Here is a 10,975-nt window from a genome sequence, read left to right on the forward strand (position 1 = left end):
CCTGGTTGACCAATTCATTCTTTAGAAGAATGCTGTTTAGTCTCCATGTATTTGGGTTCTTTCCAAACTTCCTTTTGTGGTTGAGTTCTAGCTTCAGAGCATTGTGGTCTGAAAATATGCAGGGAATGATCTCAATCTTTTGATACCGGTTGAGTCCTTATTTAGGAGCAAGGATGTGATCTATTCTGAAGAATGTTCCATGTGCACTATAGAAGAATGTGTATTCTGTTGCTTTGGGATGAAATGTTCTGAATATTTCTGTGATGTCCATCTGGTCCAGTGTGTCGTTTAAGGCCTTTATTTCCTTGTTGATCTTTTGCTAGGATGATCTGTCCATTTCAGTGAGGGGAGTGTTAAAGTCCCCTACTATTATTGTATTATTGTTGATGTGTTTTTTTGATTTTGTTATTAAATGGTTTATATAGTTGGCTGCTCCCATGTTGGGGGCATAGACATTTAAAATTGTTAGATCTTCTTGTTGGACAGACCCATTGAGTATGATATAGTGTCCTTCCTCATCTCTTATTATAGTCTTTGGCTTAAAATCTAATTGATCTGATATAAGGATGGCCACTCCTGCTTTCTTCTGATGTCCATTAGCATGGTAAATTGTTTTCCACTTACTCACTTTAAATCTGGAGGTGTCTTCCGGCTTAAAATGAGTTTCTTGTGGGTAACATATAGATGGGTTTTGTTTTTTTATCCATTCTGATACCCTGTGTCTTTTTTTTTTTTTTTTGATTCATTAAAATATTGAGCAGGTAGGGAGATACAGAAGTGATTGAAACATCATCAAGAGTGAGGTAATTTCACACATAATAGAAAGCCAAGTGTAAGCGGTCACTGAAATCACAACAGTCAAAAGAAAAGTACTTTAGGAGATCAAGAATAAGATTGCTTCCAGCCTGGAAGGGGTGTGGGTGGGTGGCAAATCAGGAAAGGGAATTTGAAACTTTAGTCTGGATTGTTGATGACAGTCAGTATGGACTATATTTGTCTCTCCTTTTCCTCTCTCCCCAGCTTTGGGCTTAATTTACCAGTAGTGCCCAGGACTGTTCAATTCGCTTTTTCTATACTTGCTTGCATTTTTACTTTAATGTCTTCTACAGAACTAGGTCCTTTCGGTGTCTTGGGAGTCTTTTCCTGTTTTTTGAAAGATTCTTGACCTTTTGTTCTTGGTGTTGACGGTTTTGAGTCTTTTCCATTCTGGTTTGACTTCTTTGCATTTTTGGCTGGAGTATCTCGTATAGATTTCTTTACTGGAGTCTTTTCTTCAGCTTCCTTATCATCAAAATCATCATCATCATCATCTTCGTCATCATTGTCATCATCATCATCTTCATCATCATCTTCATCAGCAGCAAGTTTTACTTTTTTCTGAGGAAACTTGCTACCACTTCCAGGGGCAGAACACTTTCCAGATATACTAAGGAGTTTCACGTCCTCTTCCTCTTCATCTTCTGACTCTGCATCTTCCTCCACAGCTACTAAGTGCTGTCCACTAATGTGCACAGACCCTGAACCACATTTCAACTGTAAGACCACAGGTGGTGTTATTTCAAAGCCCCCAAGGGAAACCGTTGGCTGTACAGACATTTTCAAAGTTGCCAGTGTGACTTTAATTGGACTGCCTTCATAATTCATTGCCTCTGCTTCAACAATGTGCAATTCATCCTTTGCACCAGCTCCTAAACTGACCGTTCTTAAAGATAACTGGTGCTCATTTTCATCATTATCCACCTTAAAGTGATAATCCTTGTCAGCCTTTAGTTCACAACCAAAAAGATATTTCTGGGGCCTGAGGGGGCTCATGTCCATATCCATCGAATCTTCCATGGGGTGGTGGCTCGCTCTTGGGTGGGAGAGAAGGCGGACGAAGATAAACGACTACTGTTCACAGAACAGCCACGCAGGATGGAATCACACCAGGCCCCTGTGTCTTTTGATTGGGGCATTAACATTCAGGGTAACTATTGAGAGATATGAATTCAGTGCCATTGGGTTGCCTGTAAGGTGACTGTTACTGTATATTGTCTCTGTTCCTATCTGATCTACCACTTGTAGGCTCTCTCTTTGCTTAGAGGACCCCTTTCAGTATTTCCTGTAGAGCTGGTTTGGTGTTTGCAAAATCTTTCAGTTTTTGTTTGTCCTGGAAACTTTTAATCTCTCCTTCTGTTTTCAAAAATAGTCTAGCTGGATATAGTATTCTTGGCTGCATGTTTTTCTCATTTAGTGCTCTGAATTTACCATGCCAGCTCTTTCTGGCCTGCCAGGTCTCTGTGGATAAATCTGCTGCCAGTCTAATATTTTTACCATTGTATGTTACAGACTTCTTTTCCTGGGCTGCTTTCAGGATTTTCTCTTTGTCACTAAGTCTTGTAAATTTTACTGTTAGGTGACGGGGTGTGGGCCTATTCTTATTGATTTTGAGGGGCGTTCTCTGAACCTCCTGAATTTTGATGCTTGTTGCCTTTGCCATATTGGGGGAATTCTCCCCAATAATTCTCTTTGGTATACCTTCTGCTCCCCTCTCTCTTCTTCTTCTGGAATCCCAATTATTTTAATGTTGTTTCATCTTATGGTGTCACTTATCTCTTGAATTCTCCCCTCGTGGTCCAGTAGCTGTCCCTCTTTTGCTCAGCTTCTTTATTCTCTGTCATTTGGTCTTCTATATCACTAATTCTTTCTTCTGCCTCATTTATCCTAGCAGTGAGAGCCTCCATTTTTGATTGCACCTCATTAATAGCTTTTTTGATTTCAACTTGGTTAGATTTTAGTTCTTTTATTTCTCCAGAGAGGGCTTTTATATCTCTGTAGAGGGTTTCTCTAATATCTTCCATGCCTTTTTCGAGCCTGGCTAGAACCTTGAGAATTGTCATTCTGAACTCTAAATCTGACATATTACCAATGTCTGTATTGATTAGGTCCCTAGCCTTTGGTACTGCCTCTTGTTCTTTTTTTTTGTGGTGAATTTTTCTGCCTTGTCATTTTGTCCAGATAAGAGTATATGAAGGAGCAAGTAAAATACTAAAAGGGTGGCAACAACCCCAGGAAAATATGCTTTAACCAAATCAGAAGAGATCCAAATTGTGGGGGGCAGGAGAAAGGGGATAAAAAGAGGTTCAGAAAGAAAGAAAGTAAGAAAAAAAAGGAAAGAAAGAAAAGAATTTAAAAAAGAAAATGAATAAAGAAAAGTATAAAAAAGAAAAAATATATATATTAGATAAACTAGTTAAAAAACGTTAAAAAAGAAAAGGGTAAAAGTTAAAAAAATGTTTAGCAGAAGAAGAGAAAAAAATGAAAAAGAAAAAAAACATTAAATTAACTGCAAGACTAAAGAATCATAGGGAGAAAGCCCTGAGTTCAGTGCTTTGCGTTCTCCTCCTCTGGAATTCTGCTGCTCTCCTTGGTATTGAAACTGCACTCCTTGGTAGGTGAATTTGGTCCTGGCTGGATTTCTTGTTGATCTTCTGGGGGAGGGACCTGTTGTAGTGATTCTCAAGTGTCTTTGCCCCAGGCGGAATTGCACTGCCCTTACCAGGGGCCGGACTGAGTAATCCCCTTGGGTTTGCTTTCAGGAGCTTTTGTTCCCTTAGTGCTTTCCGTAGAGTTCTGGAGGATGGGAATACAAATGGTGGCCTCCTGGTCTCCGGCGGGAGGAGCTGAGAGCCTGGGGCTCCACTCCTCAATGCGCCCTCAGAGAACATTGCCCAGTAACTCCTGTCTGCCTGACCAGCCTCGCTCCGAGTTCACTGAGCCTGCAACCGGTTCAAGGTACCCCTGAGCTGTGAGCTTACTGTCGTCTCTGTCTCTGTAGCCAGCTTCCCCGTTCTATTTCCTGCAAGCTCTGTGACACTCAGACACCCCCGATCCTTCTGTGACCCTGTGGGACCTGAGGCTACGCTGACCCCATATGGGCTTCACCCCGGTTTAGCCTCTGGAGTGATGTCCCTCAGCGGAACAGACTTTTAAAAGTCCTGATTTTGTGCTCTGTTGCTCTTCCGCTTGCGGGGAGCCGCCCCCTCCCCCTGGGGTCTATCTTCCCGTTGCTTTGGGTTCACTTCTTCGCCAGTCCTACCTTTCAGAAAGTGGTTGTTTTTCTGTTTCTAGAATTGCTGTTCTTCTTCTCTTTGAGTTGGATTTGTAGGTGTTTGCAACCTTTAGATAAGCTCTCTAGCTGATCTCCTGCTAGCTGAAGTAGTCTCAGCCTGCTACTTCTCCGCCATCTTGACTCCTCCCCCTCTATTTTTCTAGTATTTTAAAAAATATTTTTATTTATTTATTTGACAGAGAGAGATCACAAGTAGGAGAGAGGCAGGCAGAGAGAGAGGGGCTCCCTGCTGACCAGAGAGCCCCATGTGGGGCTCCATCCCTGGACCCCGAGATCATGACCCAAGCTGAAGGCAGAGGCTTAACACACTGAGCCACCCAGGTGCCCCTCTAGTGTCTTCTTTTATGGAATATTTTTAGCTATAAATTCAATTTCTTTAAAAGATACAGGGCTCTTCATATTAAAGCCAGGGTGCTGCTCCTGAGTTCTTTCATCTCTTTATGTCTGAAAAAATTATTTTGTTTTCCCTTTTGAAAGGCATTTCCACTGAGCATATAATTCTAGTTAACAGATTTTTTTTCTTTCTGAACTTTAAATTTTTTTCTGTATTTCCGTGTGTGTGTGTGTGTGTCTTTCTTCTTCTCTTTTTATTTGAGTATAGTTGATACTCAATGTTACATTAGCCTCTGGAGTATAATGTAGTGGTTTGACAGTTTATACATTATACTATGCTCACCACAAGGGTAGCTACCATCTGGCCCATTACATCACTCTTACAGTATCACTGTCTGAATTCCTTATGCTATTATCTTGCATGTTTTCTGATAAGGAATCTGTTATCTTATTTTCTTTGCCTCTAGCTTGTCTTAAGATTTTTCATAATTGTTACTCTGTGTTACTATTTGTTACTTTATTACCCCCAAATCAAAGTACCCCAAAACCTACTGGCTTAAGACAGTACACTCCTATTACTTTATGGTTTGTGTGGGTCAGCAAATCAGTCATAGCTTAGGTAGTAAATGTGGTTCACGTCTTTCATGAGATTGTAGTCAAGCTCTCAGCTGTGATGGGGTTTCACCTAAACACTAGACTGGAGGAGAATCTTTCTCCAGGTTGGCTCACATCATTATGGGTAGATCTCAGAATATCTACTTCTGCAATCAGTCACAGGAACCTCTGCATGAGACTGCCTTATGACATGTCATTGGTTTTCTTCACAAAGAGCCACTGAAGAGCAGAAAGGGGATAGAACCATATTTAATGAACTGATACACAAAAACACAGCAAATTTCATGAAAATTATAACTAGATTCAAGAAATCTGAAGAAATCCCAGGAGCAGAATAAAAACATGAAAAAAACCTATATTATATCACATTATTATCAAGTTATTTATTATATCTTAGGTGTTATATAAATATAAGTTATATTTACATAAATATAAATATATATTCATAAATATATATAAATTTTTATTTATTTATTTATTATTTATTTTATATTTTATTTATAAATATATTTTATTTTATAAATATATATCTATTTATAAAAACATATTTATATACACACATTTATATATTTTGTTGCTTGAAGTTTGTCTACAATTCATTAATATTTGGTCACTTCTCCTACTTACTTTTTCTCTCATTGTTTTATTTTGGATCATTTCAAGTTTATTCATCTGTTTTTTTCTCCTACTTACTTTTTCTCTTATTGTTTTATTTTGGACCATTTCAAGTTTATTCATCTGTTTTTTTCTCCAGTATCTTAGCTGCCACTTAATTTTACCTGATGTATATGCTATTTGAGATATTCTTATTTTATGTCCATAAGTCTGAATTGCCCCTTCTTAATATATTTTGTGTACCTAGTTAACATTTTAAATCTTTTCTCTAGTCTCCTGAGATATAGTTTAATAACTTCTAATATTGTCCATGTTATTTCTGGTTCAGTTTGATCAGTTTTTTTTTTTTTTTTAATGAGTTTTTATTAGATGCCAGGCATGGTGAATTCTACCCTTTTGAGTGTTGGATATTTTTCTAGCCTTAAAAATATTTTGGGGGGTGCCTGAGTGGTTCAGTGGGTTAAGCCTCTGCCTTCAGCTCAGGTCATGATCTCAGGGTCCTAGGATTGAGCCCCGCATCGGGCTCTCTGCTCAGCAGGGAGCCTGCTTCCCCCTCTCTCTCTGCCTGCCTCTCTGCCTACTTGTGATCTCTCTCTCTCTCTCTCTCTGTCAAATAAATAAATAAAACCTTTTAAAAAAAGAGTTAAAAATATTTTTGAACTTTTTTTCTGGCATGTGGTGAAGTTACTTAGAAATAGTGTGGTATTCTGGGGTCTCATATTTAAGCTATGTTGTGTGAGACCAGAGCAGTGTTAAGTCTGTGATTATTTTTTCTTTACTACTTAGATAGAATCCTTTTGAGTTCTAGAAAGTCCTATAAATTATGGGGATTTTCAGTCTAGCTGATAGGAGCTATCTGCACTGAGCTATATACGTTATCTGAGCTATATGCACTCTTGCTTCTAAGTCTTTGGGGTAGTTCTTTTCCCCCTCTTTGAGTAGCTGACTCACATACATGCACTGCTTAATATCCAGCTGAATACATGAGGCTTTATTCCACTTGGCAAACTTCAGTTGCCTTGACTGTTCTGGTCTCTGTCTCCTCAAGTCAGGTAGATTATTGGGCTCTGGCTGGGTTCCAACTCCATGAACAAAGATCTATGTAAACTTCAGATAGAGAGCTGGGGCAATTATAAGTTTTACCTTCTTCTTCCATCCCACCTATATTTATCTGTCTCAGATCATTATCTTTAATGACCTCCTTTTCAATGTATTGAAAACCATTGTTTAATTCATTTTGTCTGTGTTTTTCATTGTTCCTGGCGAGAGGGTAAATCTGGTCCTATACTCATCTTGGCTAGTAGAATTTCTGGGCCCCAATTTTAAAGTAGCTGATGCATATCTACATGCTGTAATGAAAATGTTACAGTGACCACTAAAAACTCATTTCCAACCACCAGCTTCTTCTCACTTTTCTTATTTTTATTTATGACACTATGATTCAACCTATAGCCTCAGCATCTTTGTTTCTATCAATTGGCTGCTGTGTTCTGATAAACTTAAATTTTTATAAGCACTTGGTTCATCTTATTCTCATTTGTACTGTTCTCACTCGTATTCAGTTTTCTTTCTGTTTTACCCAGGCCTTCTGTAATCTTTTAACATAAAATGGATCCACATGACTCTCACTCTTATATAGCTTTCATTGAATGTAGGATAAAATATAAAACTTCAAATGAGCTTTAAAGCCCTCACTATCTAGTCCCTTCATACGGCTGCACATTTATGTCATGCTGTTCTGTCTGCAAATTACTTGTCATGTTTTCCTTTTTTCAGCTACTTGAAGGCTTTTCCCATGTCAGATCTCATACATATGCTATCCTCTCTGCTTGACCAGCTTTTTTCCTACCTCTTTGTGAGGTTAGCTCTTTTGTTTCCTTCGGGATGCAGTTTGTATGCCATTTTCTGAAAGAGACCTTCAATGGCCACTGAACCCCAAATAAGCCTCTCTTCTAGAGTATTCTCCCTCTTAATCTCGTTGGTTCTAGTGATAACTGTAACTATTAATTCCATTCAAATAGAATTTAATTTATATTTCTGACTGTCTATTAACTGTTTTTCTCTACCATAAATGACATAGCATAAAAATTTGTCTATTCCCCTTATTGTGGCTGGCATGAGCACAGGAACACCAGGAATAGTTAAATGAGCAAATGAATGAATGAGCTGTTCTCCATGACTTTATTGTTTGCTTCCATTCTGACCTCAATTTTGCTTTCAGGTTAATTTTTCAAAACATATTCAAGGTTACTTTTTGGTCTAAATAATATCAAATTTCTCTTTTCTCTAAATTTAAAAAAATATTTAAACTCAATTTAATTAACATATACTTAGTTAACAATTGTGTATAATTGTTATTATATAAGAATTATATATAATAACGACAATTATATATAAAAATATAACATATACTTAGTTAATAATTAACTACATTAGCATATACTTAATTAACATTATTAGTTCCAGAGGTGCAATTTAGTGATTCATCAGTTGCATGTAATCAGTGCTCATTACTTCAAGTTTCCTCCTTAATGCCCATCACCCAGTTACCCCATCCCCCCAACCCAGCAAACTTCAGTTTCTTTCCTATACTTGAGAGTATCTTATGGTTTGTCTCCATCTCGGTTTTCATCTTATTTTATTTTTCCTTCCCTTCCCCTATGTTCATCTGTTTTGTTTCTTGAATTCCCATGAGTGAAATCATATGGTATTTGTCTTTCTTAGACTGCCTTATTTTGCTTAGCATAATACCATCTAGAATCAAAGTTCTCTAATTTCTTACTAAATTTACAATGATTTAAAAAAAAAAAACCTAAGGCTTCTAACATAGGTCATAGATTTATCATTTATTTCTACTTTATGCTCTGACAAACTATGTTTTCTCACTTTATGTCTTGGACAAAGTTGTTCTCTCTGTGTAAAGCAAAAACAAACTGAAAAGCAAAACAAAACAAAACAAAACAAAAAAACCCTTTTACCCTGTACCCCTCCCGGTTCTTTCCAAGCCCCACTGCTCTCTGAGAAACTGTATCTCCATTAACTCCATGTAAAAGTCATCACAGCAACTTCTAAATCCCCAAGTCTCTGTTCCCAAATAACTCAGTAATATACTCATTTGTGATACTACTTAATATTTATCCTAAGCTTTACACACCTTACAAAGAGTATGGGACTGTCCTAGCCTCTTTAGTGTTTACATCTAGAATTGGACACATTTTTTTTTAATAGAATAATTATCACCATTTCATATGCAACTGTGTGAGTACAGACTGAAGTGTAAACTTGAGGGGCGCCTGGGTGGCTCAGTGGGTTAAGCATCTGCTTTTAGCTCAGGTCATGATCCCAGAGGTCCTGCTCAGTGGGGCACCTGCTTCTCCCTCTCCTTTTCCCCCTCCTCCTGCTTGGGATCCTGCTGTCTGTCACATAAATTAAAAAAAAAAAAAAGTGTGTACTTTAGAAAAACTATATAACTTTTTATATTGACATCTATAATTTAAAATATGTGAGCAAACTGATAGATGGTGTGTGTTTTGCAGTTTAGACTATAATCCAGGTATGGCAAGCATTTTTGATTAAGAACACACATTCCAGGAGATGTCAAGTGTTAGTTCTAATCAGGAGGTCCAGTCTCAACACTGTTAATTAGTATTCTAATATCAGGAATTTTTTGTGTAGCATAATAGTTGAATGTTTCCTGGCATTAGGAGTATCAAAAGAGACTCTTTGTAAAATCCAATGTAATAAAGTTAGTGGGTTTATGTCAAATATTTTAAGAGTTATGCCTCAATCTGTATGAACTAAGTATGTGAATCCTGCCAAATGTGGAGTCTAAACCACTAGGCTTTAGGAATGATAGCCAAGTCCTGGCTTTGTGTTTAGTCATGGAGTGAAATTTTAGGTTGTCTCTTGCTGAAGAAAGGGTAACAGTTCTGCCCCAAGAATGCTTTTTGGTATCAGAGAATTCGAGTAGGTCTCAAATCTGCAAAAGAAAAAAGAAAACAAAAACAAAACAAAACTTTTCTTCTCCTCGCTTTAGGAAGTTTTCTTGAAAATATGTTTATACTCATTAAAATTTCCAATTTTTTTTTCTAACTTGATGATTAAGATAAAGTAGTTCATAAAGCTTTTCTGGTTGTTTTATGAAGCTGATTTTGCCTGAAAGTGATAAAATTCATGATAAGGAAAGCATAAATACTTTCTTTAAATATGATTAAGTTTGCTATTAATGAAGAAGGATTCTCTCAGAGATGAAATATATGTATATATTCAGATACTGAGAAAACTGTCCAAATAAGCATCATTTTATGAGAAAATCTATTAAAGAATTTTTCTTTCTTTTTCTTTCTTTCTTTTTTTTTTTTTAAGATTTTACTTATTTGACAGAAAGAGAGGGAGCACAGAGAGAGGGAGCAGCAGGCAGGGGGATAGGAAGAAATAAACTACCCGCTAAGCAGGGAGCCCGATGCAGGGCTTAATCCCAGGATACTGGGATCATGACCAGGGCCTAAGGCAGACACTTAACTGACTGAGCCACCTAGGCGCCCCTGAAGGAATTTGTTTCTTACCATACAAGATTAAATATAACTTAGGACATTTTAGAAGAATGTTTTCTGATGTCTTCTGGCCACTTCCACAATGTAGCCAAAACCTTTTTTTAGAAGATATGTCTCTTTCTCTTATGCTGCAGAACCTTCCTTTTGTTACAAGGTTCTGGCTAATTACTAGCTACTTGCTGATGCTGTGCTCAATCTTCCCCACCTTTTTATCCCTGTTGAATTACTCTTCATTATCAGTTTTGTGAATCACCGGGAGTCTTCAATTCTCTTTTTTATTTCACTTCCAATTAGCTGTCTTAGTCTACAATGACTTTCTGTCCTTTGACTCACTGTGACACATTTTTTTCAATTATCATGTTTTTTTCCCTGAATTTATTTATTTATTTTTAAATTTTATTTTATTTTTTCCGTGTTCCAAGATTCATTGTTTATCATGTCTTGTCTGAAATTTCTGTTTTCAGTGGTTTAATATATGTTTTACACTCATGATTTAACTGGAATTCCCTAAGCTCTATTGTTATTCACACTGTGCCCAACACTGCATCTTAAGTCTAAAAATACTCCAGAAGTAATTCTTTGTTGATTATGATAACAAGGTATTACTATGAAAAGAACCATTTAAAGACTTCCTATGCCATTAATTTGTATTTTGGGTTTTTGTCTATAGATGCTCTGTTTTTATAAAAAATAATTTGTAGTTTATTTTTTTCTAATTTACATTCCTTTCCATCATTGTCATATTTTA

The 10,975-nt window shown here is 37.0% G+C and overlaps 1 protein-coding gene across 1 annotated transcript; it reads right to left on the bottom strand.

Moving 5' to 3' along the window:
- Positions 1–939: 939 nt before the first annotated feature.
- LOC122900846 (nucleophosmin-like) lies at positions 940–1,892 on the bottom strand. Its single transcript, XM_044239960.1, has one exon. It carries the CDS (start codon positions 1,834–1,836, stop codon positions 1,057–1,059), a length of 780 nt encoding a protein of 259 aa, XP_044095895.1. The 5' UTR covers positions 1,837–1,892; the 3' UTR covers positions 940–1,056.
- Positions 1,893–10,975: the final 9,083 nt, after the last annotated feature.

This window comes from Neovison vison, chromosome 1 (assembly GCF_020171115.1).
Source record: "Neovison vison isolate M4711 chromosome 1, ASM_NN_V1, whole genome shotgun sequence".
Taxonomy (NCBI): Eukaryota; Metazoa; Chordata; class Mammalia; order Carnivora; family Mustelidae; genus Neogale; species Neogale vison.

Coding starts and splice junctions, on each gene's coding strand:
- LOC122900846 (XM_044239960.1), bottom strand. CDS start 1,836: ATGGAAGATTCGATGGATATGGACATGAGCCCCCTCAGGCCCCAGAAA.